Source organism: Protopterus annectens, chromosome 11.part0 (genome assembly GCF_019279795.1).
Source record: "Protopterus annectens isolate FY-2018-M chromosome 11.part0, PAN1.0, whole genome shotgun sequence".
NCBI lineage: Eukaryota > Metazoa > Chordata > Ceratodontiformes > Protopteridae > Protopterus > Protopterus annectens.
In genome coordinates this window covers 275,243,008-275,265,753 of record NC_056745.1, presented here as the reverse complement: position 1 = coordinate 275,265,753, position 22,746 = coordinate 275,243,008, and the positions used below count along the sequence as shown (strand labels likewise).

The window sequence follows — 22,746 nt, the reverse complement described above, 5'->3', positions numbered from 1 at the left end:
TCCCCTGTCTTTTTTGGTACCAAAAAGAACCTTGAGTTAATTTCCGGATCCATGCTGGTCTGCCGGGACTTCCTGGATGACTTTTTTTCTAGCAGTTTTGAAACTTCTATGACTGCTTGGTCCCACAGATTGGGTGGAACATCTGGAAGGGATTTGCTTGACGGTAAGGGGGGTTGAAAAAAGGGAATTCTGTAACCTCCGCATATGATTGATTGTACCCATTTGTCTTGTGTTAAATTCTACCAGGCTTTTGGGTACAGTGATAGTCTTCCCCCGACTGCCTCCAGAGGCGGGCAGCCGGGCAACCCTTCAGGGATGCTGCAAGGGCTTCTCAGAGAAGCATTCTCTGCTGCCCTGGTTCTTTGGACCCCCTCTGACACGAGGGCGGCGTCTGTTGCTTCCTCCCCTGCCCCTGGAGGAAAAATCACTACGTGTGTCAGGCAAAGCACCCTGGGATTTTCAAAACCACATTTTACCACTCTTCTGACCCTTGGGGTATGGTCTGGAAGGAGTGGAAAAGCGGACTCCCACGGCAGAGAGAGTCTTGCCTTCTTGTTCACACCTAGTCAGTGTCTTTCACCTGTGGTCCAAAGAGAAAGGAACCATCAAAGCGAGTGTTGGTGAATGACGCTCTAAAGGGTTCCGCAAAAATTACACAGCCGTATCCATGCATGTCTCCTAAGGGCCACATCTGTACCTGCGGCTCTACTCGCACCATCGGCTGCATAAGAAATGAGCCTCATGGAGGAGTTGCAGAATTAAGGGTCACCAACTGAGAAGCCACTTTAGCTTGAGCCCCTTCAGCTGATGGATCCTGAAGGGTATCTCCGAGCTCTTTAAGGAGATCCCTCTGAAGCCGGGTAAAATGGCATAAGTAATTCAGAGACCTCATAGAAAAGGTTGCTGAAGCAAACTTTCGCTTCCTGTATCTATCCATAGTCCTGGACTCCTTGTTAGGAGGATGGACAGACGAAGAAGTTTCCGCTAATTCTTTCTTAGTGGCTGCTGCTACCACCATGGCATCCACAGGAACACCTTTGGTAAGGAACTCCTTATCAAGGGGTGCAGTGAAACTTGCCGGGTCTCCTCGGCGTTGGTTCCACTGTATCTGCGACTGAAGGAAGGTCAGGAACCAAATGCATCCAGTAATACAGACTCATCCTCGGTAGGGGCTAAGGGAGTCCAGTTCCCCCTCTGCTTAAGCATTTCTAGGATGTCTGAGAAGGAAACATCTTCAGAGGGGGATCTCGGGGACCCTTCTCATTCATCTAAGTCTGTATCAGAAGTGACAGACTCAGGGGAGTCAATGTGATTCCTCTTGCACTTCTTCCGAGGGGGCTCCTCTGAATGATCAGGGGAGGCCTCGGAAGAAGAGTAAACACCCAATGGGGTGCCCTGGAGTGCCGGTTCCCCACGCTTGGGGTCTGGAGGAGGAGCAGAGGTTGACGCAGGCACTACAGGGGATGGAGCCGGTGGGGTCGAACGTGGAGCTGACTCAGTGGCTAGAACACTCCTTATGACATCGAAGGCGCCCCTGCCACGATGCAGAGAAGGCTCCGGTTCCAAGGAAATTGGAATCCTTCTCCGCACCGAGGGATATGGCTCCAAGGTCAATGTAGGAGCTGAGCTCACCTGCGCCGAAGCTCTGAGAGGGAGAACGAGGTCCAACAAGGGTCCGATGCCACTCGCCCCCTCGGTGCAGATGAGGGAGCCTCGGCGCCCAGATCCCTCGACGGACAGCACCATCGAGGGAATCTGAGGCGACGACGGAACCAAAGGAGAAATAGTAATCGGAGCCGACGGTTCCATGACTCATACCCCAACGAACTTCGGCTCCGAGCTCAATGGAGTCGGAGGAGGAATATCGATAGAAGTGGATGGAGCAGACACCTGTTGAGAGGGCTGGACAACATCTTAGCAAGTGCCTGTGACTTCAGCAACCTACTGACCACTCTCTCCACATCGTGATCTGAGAGCCTAGAGGACCGAGAGGAGTGGGAAGATCTGTGACTGCACTCACTCTGAAGCAGGGGAGACCGAGGAGCCGAATGTATGGATTCCAGAGAAGGGGACCTCAGCCTCTTGTGGCTCCGCAACGGCTCCTAAGACAATGATGGAGCCGACGGGGAGATAGTCTCCTCAGTTCCGACCGGAACCGAAGTAGCAGGTAAGGTTTGAACCAATGACAGCTCCGAGCTTGGAGCCGACGATTTGGTTGATTTTGGGGATTTCACAGGCTGAGCCTTGGCCGGTGAATCCTGGGGCGTGAGGAGGCCCCTCAAAATAAACTTATTCTTGTGCTCCTGCAGAACTCTTGGGCTAAATGCATGGCATACAGAACAAGAGTCCTGCAGGTACACTGCGCCTAAGCAATAGACGCAAGTAGTGTGCCCATCTGACAGAGACATTTTCTGACAGCATGAGTCACACTTCTTGAATCCAGACACCTTGGATTCTTTAGACATATCCAACAATATACCTGTAAGATACCACACTGATTTTTGGCCAAAAGGCCGAACAGCAATAACAAGAAACACAAGACTAACAACAAAAGTCAAAAACACACAGTATACTACAGCTAAAGATTTTTTTTTTTTTTTTTTTAAACTAGGAAGCCTCTAACTTAAATGGCTACTTAACAATAAGTAGGAAGGAAAGGCTTAAACTAAACTCTAACCTACAAGAAGTGATAGGGGTGGGGGAGGGGGAGAACTCTCTAATTTAAACGAGTTCCAAGGGAAAGGACTACCAATACACTAAACTAACACAACACGTTACAGACTACAATTAACAATAAACTCCCAGAAAAGGCACTAATCTGACAAAAAAACAGTTTAAAAAGAAACGTATACGAGCCTGAGCCAGTAAGAATGACACCTCGCAGCTGAAGCGGCAAATGAGATCTGGGTAGCTAGCGCTAGGCATCATGGGATAAGGGGTAGCCTCGAGCCAGTAAACAGCTCTCGAGCTATAGAAGATGGCCGAGTCGGAGCCGAGGATCGGCTCCGATCCCAACCAGCAAGAAACGAAGGCGAGATGGACAACTTAACATTTAAACTTTCCTCACAATGAAAAAGGTGGCTTAGGAATCTACAGACGTCCCATCACTGTCAAAGTCAGAATCAACAGACTCTGTTTCTTCACGAATAACTTTATAGGTGATGCCCACTTGTAATGAATGCTACATACCAGGATTTATTGCCTGTAAATGGCTGCCTAGCCAATATACAGAACTCACCTTTTTTTAACAGTAATTACTTCAGAAGGACAGTGTTGTTTTTGTTTTTTTCTTAACACAAGTTCAAGTAGAATAGGACTGACTCAAAGGGGAACAACTGCCAAGATAATGGTCTCTTGCTCTAGTTACCCCTCAAAGAATCTCTCAGAGTATCTCCAAGACCTAGATAAGATGGTTTACTCTTGTCCTTATTGGACACTAGAATCAATCAAACAATCAAAGAGGAAATGGCTGACCTTTTGTTCCTGCTGGCCAAAAGGACTACAACAGAGGAAGTAGGAGAGGTAAGTAAATGGTCTGTGGAATAACCAATGGCCACTGAAAGGTTCATCCACTGCTGGTTAAGGTGTAGACGGAGTCCACGACAATGGCATGGACTCTTTGATAAGTGATTTTTTTCTTTCTGCGTACTGTGGGTGAAGAACCAACAGGACTGGAGTAAGTATCCATGCTGTAGCCAGAGAAGAGCCACCACAAGCTGTAAGCATAGCTGGAGTGAACTGTTCTGAAAGTAAGTTGTCATCGAGTGTGAATAAGCACACTCAGTGGCTAGAACACTCCTTATGACATCGAAGGCGCCCCTGCCACGATGCAGAGAAGGCTCCGGTTCCAAGGAAATTGGAATCCTTCTCCGCACCGAGGGATATGGCTCCAAGGTCAATGTAGGAGCTGAGCTCACCTGCGCCGAAGCTCTGAGAGGGAGAACGAGGTCCGACAAGGGTCCGATGCCACTCGCCCCCTCGGTGCTTAGTTGCAATCACAACACTTTCTCCAGTGCTATTAACTTAAAAAGTATAAGCAGAACAGTTTCCTTGCCAGTACTCTTCAAACACAAACACACTGATAATTTGTCACAATGTGAGTATAAGCATTACACTAACACAAACAGTTCTCCCATTCTTTAGTAAACTTTTCTGTTCCATAAAATTCAAATTTTACACAAATAATGCATAATTTTTTTACAAAATGACTCCCAAATACAGTAATAGACAATTCTAGCTAAAAATAGCAGTCCCTGATAGGAAACTTCAGATACTGTGAAAAATACTCGGGTTCTTAAAAGGGAAATATCATTTTTAGTGAAAAGGGCAATTATTTCTGAGAGGAATGGTTCCCTAACATGGGCTTATTTGACAGAAATGAAGCTCTTAGCAGATTGCTGCTCATTTGAGATGATGACTCTTAGGATAGCAAAAAAGTAAAGATGAAAGCTTCACTCTGACTGATGACTTCCCTCCTCAGGATTTGCCAGTCAGTGCTCAAGAGTGAAGGAGTTTGGGGGGGGGGGGGTAAAGCTTTTTGAAGCTGGACAGCTGTTGCTTCCTAGGCAGGAAGCAACCCACATAGCTTAAATGCACTTACTGCAACAGTGGGAATGATGACAATTTTGGAAGGGCAACATAAAGCATAAAAAAATGAAAGAATAGTCAACATTAGGCACTTGCATTAAAGATGATGCCTAATCCTATCATGTACACTAACCATCACAATTTTTTATAGTAAGCATCTCATACTGTCATTTATTTTAAATGTTTGGCACCTTATTTCTGCATCAAAATGTGCCATGACTAACAAATAACTCTCATTTGACCATGAATACTAGACCAAACAGTAGCACAGTTACAGGGAAACAGGCATCAGGGCCTTGCAAATAAAAATGATGGGAGGTTGCAAATTATTCCTTTACTGAAGGCAACCGCCTAACTAAAAACTTCATTCTTTTTCAGAAAATCCCTGGACATATTGGAAATAAAGCAATTATGCAGTAGCTGTACCTTGAGCGTGAGATATCCCATATAATCCAGTCATTACCAGCGACTGCTCCCACTTTAAGAGTGTTCCCTAAACACCAGTCTGCTGACATCAGTGGTAACTGCCCGCACTCCACAGATAAAATAGCTTGATGAGCAATGATATCATAGAACCGAATTACACCACTCTTTTCTGCAACCATTAGCTACAAAAAGTATGAAAGAAACACATTTCAGTGACATAATAACAGAATTCATGTAGAACAGAGAATTATGCAGTTTAAAAAACAACATATTTTAAATAATGGCCAAAGATTCATCTAATTTATGCCAAATGTAGAACATGAAAGGCATTTTTTCCAAACCATCTGACACTGTTCTAGTCATACTGTATATACACTGTACTTATTCAAGGTACAAGTCTTCTAAATTATTGTAAATCTGTGGGTTCCGTGCTAGTCAGGGCTAGTAGGATGTGCAATCATTATAATCCACAGTTCTGCCCTCAAACAACCTGAGTGAGCACACATGATTATCTAACTAAAGAAGAATATAAACTTAAGGATTTAAAAATAATCAGATGACAAGCAAGCAAACAACAGGGTCATCCAAACTAGGGAAACAATAGGAGTTTTATAAGAGGTCATCATAGACGCATCATTACTTCAGGAGGCTCTGTACAGTTTATAATGACTGGGAAGAAACTGAAACAGTATGAAAATAAAACCTGAGGAAGACAGAATCCAAACAGACTAAAAAACAAAGCACTCAGAAGACCAAGTCCTGAAGCAATGAAGTGACAAAGAAGGCCCAGCTTCTGCAATCACATATCAAGCAATGCCACTTAGTAAGAGTGTAAATCAATGACCAAGCTGCCACGGAATAAATGACGTCATTGATCTCATTCTTGAAACAGGATCCAGAAGCAGTCACTCTGATGAAATTATCTTTTAATGCACTAATCCAAGGACTGGTTACCTGTCACAAGGCAAAAAACAAACTTTGCAATCTAGTACAATAATGTTTACTTGCATACAGCCAGGCCCTCATTACACAGATCAAAGGAGTTGAACAAGTGTACAATTTTCTTTCAACTCATTCATTCCCCTTAAGTAAATTACAAGCTGGTGAGCATGTCAACAGTATATAAGAAGGCCCCCAGGTATGAAAACAGCAATATGAATAGAATGGCGAAGGGAATGCTATTAATCAACTTTTGGTTAAAAATGTGGGTAGTGATGACGGAGGCCTAACGAGAAAGTGTTCAATATGTCTTATTAGTTATTTATTGCAATTTAACATGGACAGAGCATTGATCTCACTTGAACATTTTCAGGCTCAGCCAGAAAAACTAAACAAATTACACTGTATTACAGTCAAGTAAATGAAAGTGCAGCAGTGCAGTCCTGTTAGTGATAACCTCATCTGCAGTATCGACAGAATGGTTTGGAGGAACAGGTATATCTCACAGCGGATAAAGCTGCTCAGGAACGGACTCCCCATCCACATAAAACAAAGTTCATCCCTGGGCATATTCAAGCACAACTTAGATCTATGGATGGGAAACAGAAAATTTACCCCAGGACTGCCCCCTGTACTACTAATGGACACAGGTATGTCCTAAATGATTTACCCCATTCATGGGTCCCTCGAATTATCTATTATATGATCCCAGTTATTCTCATTAGGAGTAATACATAATTATAGACCAGGGGATGGGTAACGTCGATCTCTAATAAAATGGCATACGTTAATTCGAACACAAAAAGAGAAATTGGCTACGCTTAAAATGGTCCTCAAGGACATGTAGCTAGTAATTATCAATGAACATGTTCAAATAAGTAAGGCTTATGTAATAACAGACATGTCATATACATCCTTATTTACAGAATACATTACAGATGTGATGACCTACCACTGGACCAGTAATTAAGGAGCCTCATTCCTCACCACTGGCAACCATGGGGGACGTACACTGGGAGGTTAACAAGTACACACACAGTATTTCCAGATGCAGCTCTCTGCATCAAGTGCAATTTCTCATAAGAGCACACAGAGACCACAGTCAGTCTGGGACAGGTTTCTCCCTCTTTTCTCCAGATCCCCCAATAATCCTCCCCCTGGCACAGCTATAGAGCTGAGATCTCAGTTGAGTGACCAAGCCAAGGCCTCCAGCACTCTCTCTGTCCAACCAGTGCTTTGTGTCCCTGCCCAAGTAGCTGACACTCTTTGATGTTTGATTCACCCACACACATACCTGGGAAAGGCTGGCACAGGTTTACTAGCTATACCCCCTTCTGCCCAGACTATAAGGACGTTTTCACTGCCACCAGTCATTCCTGCCAGCTACCTTAAGGCCCTTAACAAAGGGTGTCCAATATTACTGTGTAATATTAATATTAACAAAAATGGTAGACTGACCAAGAGCAAGGCTATTCGGAGTGGCCCACACAGTGTCACCAAATAAATATGCAAATACTCTCAAAACTTAAATACCTCTACACAGATTAGCCACAATGAAAGGTTTAAATATATTTAATAATACATAAAAGAACAAGATAATGCTAAATATAAATTCACAGTGACATCAGAGTTCAAAACCACAAGAAACATTTAAAACAACTTTGCAGGATGGTCTCAAATAAATAAAGAAAAATATCTAAACTAAGCTTTACTATATTCCTGACTCTATCTAAGAGAATTACTTACTATATCCTAGAAAGTTGCTTCATTAGAGCAAGGCAGATGTGGTTAATATTTTCTTGTTGTTGTTGTCAGATCCATGACAGAATGCAGAGTCCCCTACCTCACCAAGAGACTTCGCAAATTAATATCTCAATTACTACTGCTGGGATAGCTTGCAGAATGATATAATTTCTTGTTATCTGACTCTATCCCAGGCGAAACCCCCCACTGCTGGAAGCTGGCAGTATTCAGCATCTACCTATGAAAATACATAGACCTCAGATCTTTGGCAGATGCTGGAAGTCATAAAACAATTACATTCCTCTACATTTCAAGACTAGTAATTATTTCACCCTAAAGACAGTACAGAAAGCTCCCTAGTACAGACATCTCTAGCTGCCTTGAAAGTGAAATACCATCTTTTATAGCCATAAAGTAATTTAATTTCTGCTATTTTTCTGAAGTTAACCTTGTGTATTCTAGTTTCCACTGTTATAATATATACATTCAAACAGCTACAATAGTGCATGTACACTTCAGTTGTATTCCAGTAGGGCACACTGTGGTTACATTTCAAACAGCACTTTGCAAAAACCTTTTCAACACACACTTCTGTACCAGCAGTTTGATATACACATGACATACACTTCTAAAACATTTGTAACACAAGCATCTTATATAAATCATGTTGATATTCACAAATGCCATATAATTATTTACAAAATTCCAGATAGGTGTGTTGACAGTATTTCCTTTTGTGACACTTCTTCCCCCCTTCGAAGACTCAAGCTAGTATTCTAAGTGACTCTTGAGAAATGTTGCTTGAAAGGGATGAGCCTATCTGGGAACACATTACCTCATATCCTGTCTTGAGATCCCAGCTGTCTTGACATTGCTAACCCCATATTACAGTGTTGCACTGTCATATCATATGCCTGTAACTCTGGGCTCCACCACAGTAACTGGGGATTTCCTGGCTGGCTGCCTGTAGCCATAGATACCGCCTGCCTCTTACTGCAAATACGTAGCACAAGGGCCTCTCTATTATGGTAGGGTTTCATGGTGCTGGCATGGAACAATTTGTGCCCCTGACTCATGCTTAGTTTTACCAGAAAGTTAACATCCCTGACCTTCCTTACCACTTTGAAGGGTCCCTCACAAGCTGCCTGCAGCCTGTTGTGTCTGACAGGAATAAGAACCATAACCTGCTGCCCCAGAGCATACTCTCTAGCTCAAACATTCATGTCATACCAGAGCTTTTGCTGCTGTTGGTCTTCTGCCAGGTTCTCCTGGGCCAAGCCCTTCAATTCCCTGAGCCTTGTTCTGAGATTTAGGACATATGCCACAACAGACTACTTGTGGGATTCACACACACCCTCCCATTCATCGCAAATGAAATCTAAAGGTCCCCGTAACCTATGCTCATACAGCAACTCAAAGGGTGAAAAACCTGTGGATTCCTGACACACCACGCTGTAAGCAAAATACAGATGGGGCAAATATTTGTCCCACTACCTCTTAAACTGGTCTACAAATGCCAGTAGCATGGTCTTTAGTGTAGAGTTTAACCTCTCCACAAGACTATTAGTCAGGGGATGATAGGGGGAGGTCTTTAGGTGCTTCATCCTGCAGTGCTTCCACAGACAAGGCAGCAGGTCTGACATGAAAGTGGGACCTCTATCAGTCAGTATTTCTTTTGGGAAACCTAACCTGCTGAAAATCTCTAACAAAACATTTGCCACCTTTTCTACCTCAGTGGAGGACAGACCTACAACCTCAGGGTATCTGGTAGCATAATCTACTACCATTAGGATATACATCTTCCCTGTGTAACTTGGAGCATTCAGAGGCCACACAATATCCATAGCTACCCTCTGAAATGGCTCCTCAATCACAGACAAAGGCACCAAAGGAACTTTGACCTTGTCTCCTGCCTTGCCTACCATTTGGCACTGCTCATATGTCCTGCAGTACCCTGTTACATCCATGGAAATTCAAGGCCAATAAAAGTTCTGCATAATACGTCTCTTTGTACACTTTATGCACATATGACCTGCAAAGAGAATGTCATCGACTATGGCTACAACTGCCAGATGGTAGGCTCTGGACACTACCAACTGCTGTATCCTCTCACCATCTAGCCCTCCTTCAGGGGTTCCACTCTCTATAAAGTAACCCTTTGTCCCACTGTACATATTCCCCTTTTCCTTGACAATCAAGTGGCTCTACAGCTACCTACCTCAAGCCTTGTAATGTACAGTCTGAGAGCTGAGCCTGTCTCAGTTCTCTCTTTGTAACCCTTCCCAAGTCCCCTTCCACAGGAAGTCTGGAATCCTCTGACAGCAGTGCCTCACTGTCAGCCTGGACACTACTACTCACCTCTGCCCTTGCAGTCACTCTGTCCAAGGGGACATCAGTACCCACAAGCAGCTGTGGGTCACTTTCAGTCTCACTGCTACAGGGTAGCTCCCTCCCTGTAGCCACCTTATCAGTCCTGGCTTTAAGTGTGCAGTCTATCTGGGTCCCCCTCAGTGTACCAGACCCACATGCTTGTATCCAAGCTTGAATGAGTGTAACTGAATGCTCAAAAGGTACTGCATCATCAAAATCATTCACTATCAAGACATCTGCAGGGATATCTTCAAACACACCTACTTGCTTGCTTCCTTTTCCACCCTTCCAGTCATGGTGAACCCTAGCCAAAGGCATTTGGAATGGGGTCCCTTCTAAATCTCTGACTGGAGTAGACTGCTCATGCAAGTAATGCTCCTCTTTAACCACTGCAGGATTCACAATGGTTGGGTGAGGCTGTCTCTCTCTTAGCAGTGGCCTGTTTCCCATCTACTAAAACAGGATATATCCTCTTGTGGTAGTTTGGCATTCTTTCATTCCCATTTACTGGCTTTCCCACCTTTTGTTCCCCACTTTGCCTCAGTGGACATCTATATGCTACATGGCCCCACTGGTTATACTTAAAACATTTAACCCATGATCCTGGCCAAATACCTGAACTAGTGGCTTCCTCTGTTACTGGCAGACTCTGTTGGGGTGGTTTAGGCTGCCCATCATGGGTTCCCTTAGACCCATGTGCAGCACAGGGTATCCCTTTCCTGTGCAGTGATGCCATGCTTGCTAGGTATCGATCTCCCCTTTTCCCAAACTCATCTGTGGTATTACATTCTCTATCTGCCAACCAGATTCTCATGTCCTCAGGCAAATTGTTATGGGCTTGTTCCCCTCACTAAAAGGTCTGCCAGCCCTTCAAAAGTGGTAACCTGACCCCAACTCACCACCTATGAAGAAAAGTGCTCAACTCAGCAATATATTCACACACTTTCATTTGCCTTGCATCTATACTCACAAAACTTTTTTCTATAAGCTTCAGGCGTTAACTTAAAACTCTCTTATAAACAATTTTTAACTGTATTATAATTTAAGCAATCAGTATCAGACAGTTTAGAAACAGGAGTTATTGCTTTACCGTGAAGTTAGGGGGTCAGGAACCGTACTCGGAGCCCTTGGTCAACATTACTGTTAACAAATCCTTTCAAACACATGAATAAAACTATCATAATTATCACCCTCTATAAATTGTGGAAGAAATGTACTGACCTTTATTGCTTCTGGAGTTCGGGTAATCCCTTCCCCATTACCTCTATGACCCTGGCAAAGAGTTAGCATCTCTTTTTCATGCTGCATCTGCCTCTCATTATCTTTGGCTTCAAGACTTCTCAGTCTCTCTGCTGATTCTGGTTTGACCTCCAAAACTCCACAGTCTCTCTCTGCTTATTCTATTTCCAAACTTTTGGCCTCCAGTTCAGGACCAACTCCAGACACATTTTTAAGTCCTCTGAAGCAAAACTGAAATGTCCATTTTCTGAGAGTTGTACATCCCCAAGGCCAGTCTGGTTGTTCTCCTGGTTGCTGGTCTGTGATGCAGCTGTGGTTAAGACTGCAACCATTTCTGCTTTAGTCAGGTTGGCATACACCAGTTATTTGGCTTGGTACATCTCAGCCAACTGGCTCCTTGTCAGCTTGCCATAATCCTCTGTTGAAATCCTTGCCTGCTCTCCCTGACTAAGCTAACAAAAAATAAATAAAATTATTGTGATATGAAACGCTGAATGTCTACAGTATGGCTGCTTGAGAGTACAAATATCTTCTTTAGTGACCACTGTTTACAGGCTACAGGAGCTCAATATCCACACCACTGAATCCTAATACGTGACGTGGTGATCCCACCACTGCCAACCAATAAAGTGACAACCCACCACTGGAACAGTAATCAAGGAGCCTCAATCCTCACCACTAGCAACAGTAGGGGACATACACTGGGAGGTTAACAAGTACACACAATATTTCCAGATGCAGTTTTTTGCATCGAGTGCAATTTCCCTTAAGAGCACAAAGAGACCATAGTTAGTCTGGGGTTGGGTTCTCTCTCTTTCTACAGACCCCTCAATAAGACTCACCACTGGCACAGCTATATAGTTGATATCTCAGCTGAGTGACCAAGCCAAGGTCTCCAGCATTCTCTCTGTCCCACCAGTGCTTTCTGTCCCTGCCCAAGTATCTCTCTCTCTCACACACACACACACACACACACACACACACACACACACACACACACACACACACACACACACTCACACAAACAAACACACACACAAACTGTGAGGTTTGATTTACACACACCCCTGGGAAAGGCTGGCACAGGTTTACTAGCTATGCCCCCTTCTGCCCAGAGTATAAGATAGATTTTACTGCCACCAGTCACTCCTGCCAGCTACTGTAAGGCCCTTAAAGGGTGCCCAATCTTACTGTGCAATATTAATATTAACACAAATGGTAGTTTGACCAAGAGCAAGGCTATTAGGAGTGGCCTACACAGTGTCACCAAATAAATATGCAAGTACAAAAAACGAACCAAGGCAGGAAAAACAGCACCTCAAATTCTTCAGCTCTTTATTAAAAAAACAAAGATAAAAACACTGGTGGCACAAGAAAGTAAAGTTAAGTGCTTTTCATCTAGTTTAATAACTAGACTTCTTCAGACAACTAACAGCAAATACAAATTTGTTTAAATACACTTCCCCCTTCTTTCTCCTATTAACTCAATTACTTAATAAGTATCAATTAAGCTAATGAATGACCTGAAGTTTGCAGTATAAAAATGCTAAGTATGATGTTTATCCTCACAAGAATAGTGTTCCTTGTCAACACATTTATTGTATTTTTACTGTACTTGCATTTCCTTTACTACTCTATGGTTGTATGTTGCACATATTAGTAGCACTGACTGCTTAGCTTTTTTTATACTGCACACTTCAGGTCATTCATTAGCTTAACTGATACTTATTAAGCAATTAAGTTAATAGGAGAAAGATGGGAGAAGTGTATTTAACAAGTTTGTATTTGCTGTTCATTGTCTGAAGAAGTCTAGTCATTAAAGTAGACGAAAAGTGATCAACTTTACTTGCTTGTGCTACCAGTGTTTTTATCTTTATTTTAATAAAGAGCTGAAGAATTTAAGGTGCTGTTTTTCCTGCCTTGGTTTGTTTTTTTGCAGTTTGTGGTGCCGTTTGTGTTTTTTCAACAAATATGCAAGTACTTTCAAATCTTAAATATCTCTACACAGATCAGCCACAATGAAAGGTTTAAATATATTTAATAATAAATAAAATAACAAGACAATACCATATATATTTTTTTCACAGTGACATCAGAGTTCAAAATCACAGGAAATATTTAAAACATTGCAGGGGAGTCTCAAATAAATAAAGAAAAATATCTAAACTAAGCTTCACTATATTCCTGACTGTATCTAAAAGAATTACCATACCCTAGAAACTTACTTCATTAGAGCAAAGCAGTTGTGGTGAATGTTTTTTCTTGTTGTTGTCAGGTCCAAAACAGAATGCAGAGTTCCCTGTGTCACTAAGAGACTTCTCAAAGTAATATCTCAAATATTACTGCTGGGATAGCTTGCAGAATGTCATAATTTCTTGTCACTTGACTCTTTCCCATGTGGAAACCCCCACTGCTGGAAGCTGGCAGTATTTAGCATCTACCAGTGAAAATACATAGGTCTGAGATCTTTGGCAGATGCTGGAAGTCATAAAACAATTACAATCCCCCATACTAAGACTAGTAATTATTTCAACCTAAAGACAATACAGAAAGCTCCCTAATACAGGCATTATGTCTCTAGCTGCCTTGAAACTGAAAGATACCATCTTTTATTGCGTAGTCATAAACTAATTTAATTTCAGCTATATTCCTGAAGTTAACCTCCTGTATTCTAGTTTCCACTGTTAAAATATATACATTTAAATAGTTGCAATAGTGCATGCACATTTTTGTTCTATTCCAGTAGGGCACACTGTGGTTACATTTCAGCATTACAGCACTTTGCAAAAACCTTTTCATCTCACACTTCTGTACCAGCAGTTTGATATACACATGACATACAGTTCTAATACATTTGTAACACAAGCATCTGTTATAAATCATGTTGATATTCACATATGACAATTTACAAAACTCCAGATAGCTATGCTGGCAGTATCTCCTTTTGTGACAACATGCATTATGTTGAAATGACAGTGAGAACAATTAGTAGTGCAAGTGAAATTAAGAAACCTGAAATAACAAATAGCGGGAGTAAAGTAAGGTAGATGATGTAGAAGGTTAGGTTAAGGAAAATATTTAGTAATACAAAATATTAAGATGATAATATGAAATGGAGTGATGGAATCTTTCCATCCATGTATGTATCACAGAGTAGAATATAGCTAGTGCAGAAAGATCAGGACCGGTAGATCCAAAAGTAACAACCACTGAAACACTGTCTTTCAAGAGATCAACTTAAAATGAGTTGAGCCAGCTACTTCTAATGGCAACAGGATAAGGCTGACAATCCTGAAGTCTAAGTCACAAGGTAGGAAATAGGTCATAAGGTAGGGGAAGATGCATTACTTTCTTGAGGAACTGCCTGACAAATCTGAACTAGCAACAGTTCAGCAGCAATGGTTACCTCTATTGGACAGGTGTATCAAGTTTCCAGAGATAGAGAAATGAGTTACTGCAAACCATGTGAAATCAGAAATATACATTTTTACTGGAACTGCTTGCTGGTCAATATAAGAATCAAACCCAAACCTACAGCCCCAAACTTATTCTGAAACTCTTGCCCTAAAATTAACCTTAACATTCTAACCCTCATCTAAGCATAAAACCTTCACACTAATCACAAGGTGCAATTCATGCAGTAACTATAATAAAATTGGTGAGGAACTCCCCATCTGGTAGGTGTAACTATGGCCCAACAGTTCAGCCAACCACCAGGCTTAGATATACCAAGATTTATAGGTTCATAGGTTGGTACTAGGCTATCAGCCCTAGGGCCTATACAAGCCTAGCCATAACAATTCCCTGGCTATTTCTTCCCACACTATTTACTTCCCTGGACCCCTGTCTAGCAGGGCAACTGATGTGATCCCCGGGGTGAATTTCCTTTCTCCCATACAATCGTCAAGGTTCCTTTTGAAGAGGGCCAAAGAGACACTCTGCTTGACATGTATGGGCAATCTATTCCAGAGTCTGGGGAGTCTCTGGGTCAGGGACCTATCCCTCCAGCATGTTTTGTTTATTGTGATGACAAGGTTTAGATCCCTGGAGCGTGTGGCTCTGAGGGATTGGGATTTCTTTAAGTGTAGCATGTCCAACAGCTCTGGGTTTGACATGGACTTGTATGTTAAGCAGAGATTGCCTCTGAGCAGATGATATGCGACAGAGCATAGCTGGAGTTTTTTAAGGCAGTCAGCGGAGGGCATCTGCTTTAGGCCTGTGATTCTTTTAGTGAGGTATTTCTGTGGCCTTTCCAGTTGTTGCAGATGTCTTCAGAGGTACATACCAAATGGGGCGTTGTATTCTATAATGGGTCTAATGAGGGATGAGTACAGTGGGACAATGACCTCCTTTTTTCTGGATGAAAAGCCCTTAGTGATGAGGTGTGCCACATAGAAGGATTTCCTGACTGTTGTGGCAATGTGGTGTGGTTATCGAAGGTGAGACCACTGTCCACCTGTGTCCCTATGTCTCTTATCACACTTTCAGTGTTTAGTGTACTGCCACCTATATGGTAATTCACAGATACATGTTTTTTCCCAAAGGGGATAACTATACATTTCTTGGCATTGAGCTTGAGCCCATGGCTCTGGCACTAAGCATCTGTTTCTGAAGGGCCCTTTTGTAGAGTATCCACATCATTTGGGGATTCAATAATGGCTCCCAGTTTGCAGTCATCTGCGAACTTTGTTAGCCAGAGTCCCTTAGTGTTGGCCTGAACTTCAGAGAAGTAGATGCCAAACAAGAGTGGTCCCCAGGACTGAACCCTGAGGTACTCCACTTGTCACTTGTCTGGAGCTGGATTTGGAGTCAGCTACTTTTACAGTGTGGGTTCTATCAGTATGCCAGTTAGCAACCCATTGGGTGATGTAGGGATTAATGCCCAGCTTAGTAAGTTTATCTAAGATTCCAGAGTGGGGGATGGTGTCAAAGGCCTTGGCAAGTTCTAGATAGACTGTGTGGACCACCTTACCCTTGTCCATGGCTCTGGAGACTGATTCGAAGAAGTCAATCAGGTTCAGGAGACATGATCGGCCCTTCATGAACCCAAACTGGGTGAGGTCCAGTGTTTGAAGGTTGCCAATGTCTTTGCTTATAAGTTCCATGATAATACGTTCCATGGCCTTGCAGATAAGGCTCGTCAGACTGATGGGATGGTAGTTTCCGGGATCCAAGGTGGATCCCCCCCTTGTGGAGTGGGATAACTGTAGCTCTACGCCACGAAACCTGAGGTGAGGCTATGATTAAACATGACACTTAGGTGAGGTGCCAGTTCATATTGTAGTTCATGTAGTACACAGCCCGGGATGTCATCTGGTCCCATGGATGCTTTATTCTTAGCTTTGGAGAGTGCGTTTTTTACCTGTGTGGCGGTTATTAACGGAATTTGGCAATCTTCCGGTATTGAGATGGACCATTTAGGGGGTGAGAGGGGGGTGAAGTTGGCACTGAATCTATCTGCCAAAATATTGGCAATATCCTTGGGATCAGTATATTTAATGCCATTCTGTTGTAGCTCAGAGCAGATCTGAGCATTGCCATTTAGATTCTTGACATAGTTATAGAATGCCTTGTGGTTGTCTTTGGAATCTTTGGCAATTTTATTTTCGTAACTAGCTTTGGAGGATTTTATGAGGGATCTCAGTTTCTTACTGAGGCTGGTAAGGGAGTTTTTTGCATCCTGGAATATTCCTCTTTTCTGCAACAGTTTTTTCGTTTTGTTGTAAAGTTTGTTTATGGCAGGGGACCATCAGATTGGCTTCCTTTTTTTGGATGAGAGCATCTTGGTTCTATTTGGGATGGCACGATTCACACATAAGTGGATGTGCTCGCACAGTGCCTTAGTGTAGGATTCAGCAGTTGAACTTTCAGTTCCCGTCTGCATGGGTGTCATGAAGTTTGTCACTTCTGACTTGAGTGCATGAAGTTGGCTTTGGAGAAGTTTTTTATGGATATTTCCTTACTGGGGGGTGGGGGTGGGATGTGGATGTTAAGGGTGATTAGCTTATGGTCAGACCTGACTTACGAGGGGGTGACCATAGCTGTGGAGCATCGATTTCCCATGTTGGTAATGACCAGGTCTAGGATATTGGAGCTCCTGGTGGGACTATGGATTAGTTGATCAAGGGCGTTGGAATTTATGAATTCCAAGAACCGCTGGGCAAAGGTGCTGGTACATGAGTAGTTTTCCTAGTTAATGGCATGGTAGTTAAAATCACCCAGTATTAGGGTATTTGGTTCTATCTTAATATTTTCCATTATGTTTAGAAAGGTGTAGTGAGAATCTTGGGGTATGGTGGGGGATCTGTAGCAAGCTACAATTTGGATTGCAGTCTTACCTAGTGTTAGCTGCACCTGGAGAATTTCAGACGCATTGTGTTGGGCAACTAGCCTGGTGGTGTGAATATCCTTGGTGAATATTGACACTCCTCCACCTTTAGTGTTTCGGTCCTGGTTTGGTGGCCGAAAAGTGTGGTAAGAGTTGTAGCCTGGTATTGAAGGGGTGCTCTCTGGAGCCTTGAACCAGGTCTCAGTTACTGCACAGATATCAATGTTCTCCATTTTTAGGAGTGCCTCGAGAGAGTGCAGTTTGAGGTTTAAACTTCTAGCATTGAGTAGCATTACCTTCAGATTTTGCATGCTTGTACCGGTTACGGTGGTGGTTTTGTCCTTTGAACTTTGCCTAAAAAAGGCACTATAGGGGTGGCAAGAGCCTTAGCCAGTAACCTGAATCCCAGGGACGACAGGTGCAGACCATCTCTGGCAAAGCATCATGGTATGTCGATCATGTCGTCCCAGGCAGACAGATACTGGATCCCCTTTGAATGACACCGGAAGCTTAGCCGATTGTTGAAGTCAATCATTTTGTCCTTATATTGTGGTATCATTCTGGGCGAAGGCAGGATGCTACTCAGGGCTAGGGTCATACCTGCCTGGGCCACAGGATCCGAGAGCTCTTCCATGTCTCTTTTCATGTAGTTCAGGGAGGTACATCTCAAGTCATTCACTCCAACATGGACAATGACAGAGTCATATTTGTACTTGTTGTGGAGTGACTTGAGTGCATGCGTTATGTGGCGTATCCTGGCACCCAACAGGCAGCTGACTGTAATTTTCTCCTGTTCAACCTGGTGAGTGGGACATCAGTGTGCTGGACTATAGAGTCACCTATGACTAAAGTGTTAGGTACTTTGTCTTGCCTTAGGGGCTTTTGCTGGGTGGCACACTGGTGTTGTGAACTATGTGACACTTTGGTTGTGATTGGTGTTTGTTTGCGTTTCAGCTTCAGAGGTCCTTGTTGCTTGGGCAGGTTAGAGTTAAGGGCCTCTGCATATGTGGATTTAGTGCTGCTATATGTGGGTGTTGGTGGTGTGGGTTTAGAAGGGCTATGTGTTGCTTGAGGTATAGTGTGGGTGTTAACCTTCTGCTCTTGACTGTCTAGCACAATCTTGGGTGGAGAGAGCTTTGCTTTCATTTTGGCTATGTAAGTGCATCTCTCACAGGTTGTAGTGTTGGGTGGTAGGAGGAGAGGGTTGTCTGTGTACATGAGGCAATTGCTGCATTGCCCCAGAATGCCCAGATTCACCAGGTGGACAGGAGAAATCACCGGAAGCTGACCCTTGGACATGCCTGGTTTTTTGCTTTTTGTTTTGTAAAGTACAGAAGCTGTTTTCCCTTACCTTAGCAAGGTACTTTGCAATTATAGGCTGCTTAGTGCCTACTATTAATTTCTCCTTATTAACAAGGAGAGTTGAGTGCTTGTATCAGTTTAAGGCTTCCCAGTGCTTTCCAGCAGGTATTAGAGCAAGTGCTAGTCACAGGGAAGATGGAAAAAAAATGCACACTGCAGTGTGCACTACAGAAGTTAGATGTGAAAGTAGGTAACTTAAGTTTTACTTGTTTAAAAAGTTAAGGTTTAGTGGAGAGTTACTGTTTTTAAAACAACAAGATGGATTGAAAGGGGTGGTCACTTTTGTATTATGGTACTATGGAATACAGTAGGATGGCCAATAAATTCAAATAGTTGAAGGGGAGGGATTTCAAAAATTATGATTTTGTGATTACTCACACAAGCCAGTGAAAGTAGAGAGGAAATGAGATATATGGTCAGATTAACATAAGAGGCAGGCAACTAGAAAGACAGTGGTATTTAACAAGACAACTGTAACTGGGTGGGAAGGTGGGAAAAAATGTCTGCCTGATTCAGAAGAGACGGAGCTGTGGTCTCTTGAAATTTTAATATGCTGTTAAAGCAGAATGCGAGTAAAACACAAGGTAAAGAAAACAAACCACACTATTCAAAATATAGAAAGGCAATAAAGTAATACAAAATGCAAAAAAGAAAAGCAAACTAACCTTTCCTTCACAGCAAAGTGTAGCAGAGTCTGGATGAGCCTTTCTGGTAAAGCTCTTAAATGTTCTATTTTACCCCTTAAATAGAAGGTTTAGATCCTAGCTCCACCCCCTCAGTTAACAAATGATTAAACTTAAGTGACCTCTTCTATCTTATGAATGAGTCCTTAATTGATCAGTTCTAATTTCTGCCTGACTCAGTTCTAATTTCTGCCTGACTCAGAAGAGCGAGAGCTGTGGTCTCTTTTGAAGTTTTAATATGCTGTTAAAGCAGAATGCAAGTAAAACACAAGGTAAAGAAAACAAACCACATTATTCAAAATATAGAAAGGCAATAAAGTAATACAAAATACAAAACATAAAAGCAAACTAACCTTTCCTTCACAGCAAAGTGTAGCAGAGTCTGGATGAGCCTTTCTGGTAACAAGCACTTTGATCATGGATTAAATTAAAACTCACTCAAACAGGTGTCTGAGGCAGGTGAGAGTCACATCCCCCAAATTCACTGACTGAAGGAAGGGACAATATCCCTCCATCAAGAGAAAGTACAGTTTAAGTAAATTTACCATAACAGATATTTGAATGATCACTGCTGTGGTAGCTTTAGCTATATGTGGCTGGTTATATCCTGCCAAGACCCCCTTTCCAAAGCTTCAGGGCACCTTCCATGATCCCAAACTGTCAGGCAGCTTGAGATGAGCTGACTAAATGACAAGTTTGGGCGCCAAGCCCTTCTAAGGTTTTCTGCTGATAGTAAGAGAAGGGCTGAGCCCTGAAAGGGCAATGTTATAAATAAATAAATTAATAAATAAATAAATAAACAAATACCCATGCCATGGCATTAACAAAACAAACAAAATAAAACAACGGGGATGGATGGAGGGAAGGAACGTAGCAGCTACTGCAGCAGTGATCATTCAAAGATATACTGTTACAGTAAGCATAACAAAAGGTATTAGATAACCATTTACAAATAGTCTGTTTTGATATACATTATTTCTACTTACCTTCACAAGAAATGAACAATTATTTGAAGATCCAATAGCTTTAGTTATGTCAAGACAGTACCTGAGCTGCTTGTGGACATCCAAGATACGGAGCATCTTTTATCCCTCATTTATGGGTTCAGGAAAGAAAATGGGGAGATGGAGAGTTTGGCTTAAAGTAAATTTGGATACCACTTTAAGCATAAAAAAGGGATTAATCCTAAAAAAAAACCCTCTGTCCTTGTGGAAAATAATACAGGGTTGACTCACCATAAGAGCTTGTAACTCAGATGCCCTTATTGCAGAGGTCAGAACAATCAGTAAAAATGTCTTGTATGTTAAGAATCTCAAATCAGCCAGGTTAGCTAGTTCAAATTGAGGAAGTGATAGATTTTTTAATACAAAATTAAGATCTGAAGGAAATGCCATCCGTTTTATTGGAGGTCTTTTATGCAAAACCCCTTTCAAAAACATTGTGACATGAGAATGCATTTAAAGAGGAAGATCCAGGGGCAGACATGCTGAAATGGCCAATAAATGATCCTTGATAGAGGAGTAAGAAAGGCCATAAAACAGTAAATTACACAAATATCGTAAAAACAGAAGAAAACTAGCCCTGAACAGGTGCAACTGGAAAACCTTTTCCATTTGCTAATATTTGATTTTCTACAAGCAGACCTTTTTGCCTCAGTTAGTATCTGCTCCACTTCCTTAGTAAGCAGGTTCCTAAAAGTAATAAAGTCCCTATCATCCAGGCAGTTAACTGAAGATGACTGGTGTCAGGGTTTGCCAAACATCCCAGTTTGTCTAAGTAGATCCAGGCTGTGAAGAAGATTGTGGTAATTGCCCCTGGCCATTTGCAAAAGAAAGGAGAAACACAGTTGCCTGGGCCAGAAGGGAGTCACCACAATGATCTTGGTGGATTCCTGTATCCTGGATATTAGTGGAAAGGATCTAAAAGTGTACAGGAACATTCGTGTCCACGGAATGAAAAGGCATGTCTTCCAGGCCTTCTTGCATGGAGTTACACCAGTTAACTCTTCATAGAGGAAACACAGAGATCTACCTTTGGAACTCCCTACAGATGGATCGAACTTTGGAAAACCGTTTCATCTACTTCCCATTCATGAGAGGCTGCCTTTGTCCTGCTCATCTTGTCTGCCAGACAATTTTGCTCTGATGGAATGTAGGATGCCTTTAAAGAGAGATTGTGCTGTGGAGCTATATCCCAAACATGGCTTGACTGCAGAGGGTATACAACCTGGCTCCTCCTTGCTTCCTGATGTAACTCATGACCTATGGTATTTTCCATCACAACTTGAAGTAGTCCCGGGGACCAGAGATGATTCAGAGTTTTAAGTGCCTTGATCATGACAATGTGCTTGTATCATTCCTTGGTGTTCCACACACCTTGCACATTTATCCCTCCCTAAACTGCTCTCCAAGCAAAGTCAGAGAAGATGATTGTGGTGACTAAATGCTTTGGAACAGGCAGGGAGAAAGGAAGACCTGGATTTAAGGATACCTGTTATCTCTATCAAGTGATTTCTCTTCTGACAAACCTCAGCTCTGGGATCTGAAAAGACAAGTGGTGTTGGTGCTGGGATCAAAGAGACTTCAGATACCTCTGCATATTTCTCATGTGGAGTCTTGCCAGCAGCATTATGAGAATTACAGAAGCCATGAGACCCAAAATCCTGCGGTATCCCTTGCAGTGGACAAAGTCTGTGTGGAAAACCCAAGAAACAGACCTAGATATAGAGCCATTTTCCCCTGTGGACGAAAAGCTCTATGAACTGTGGTGACTGGTTGACATCCCAGAAACACAATCCTGTGAGAAGCAGTCAAGAAAGACTTTTGAATGTTCTCTTGGAATCCCAGTCTGAGTAAGAGATCTATCATCCAATAGAGAGATTTCTGATTCTTACAAAAAGACTCTGGAAAGATAACCAAGTCATCTAAATATGGAAACAAATGTGGATACACTATTGTCTGCAATGAGATACAAGTGGAAGCAGACACTTTGTGAACACTCTTGGTACAGTGGACAGTCCAAAGACTAAGTTACAGAACTGAAAATGCACTTCAGACACAAAAAAACCTT

At 42.5% G+C, this 22,746-nt stretch overlaps 1 protein-coding gene across 4 annotated transcripts in view; it reads right to left on the bottom strand.

Moving 5' to 3' along the window:
• NUP37 (nucleoporin 37) overlaps nt 1–22,746 on the bottom strand; it is a 1,368,290-nt gene that overhangs the window by 227,352 nt on the left and 1,118,192 nt on the right. For all 4 annotated transcript variants that reach the window (XM_044087745.1, XM_044087744.1, XM_044087747.1 and 1 more), the window contains one exon: nt 5,014–5,195. In XM_044087745.1, the coding sequence (XP_043943680.1) occupies nt 5,014–5,195 (182 nt within the window). The remainder of the gene's footprint in view (nt 1–5,013; nt 5,196–22,746) is intronic.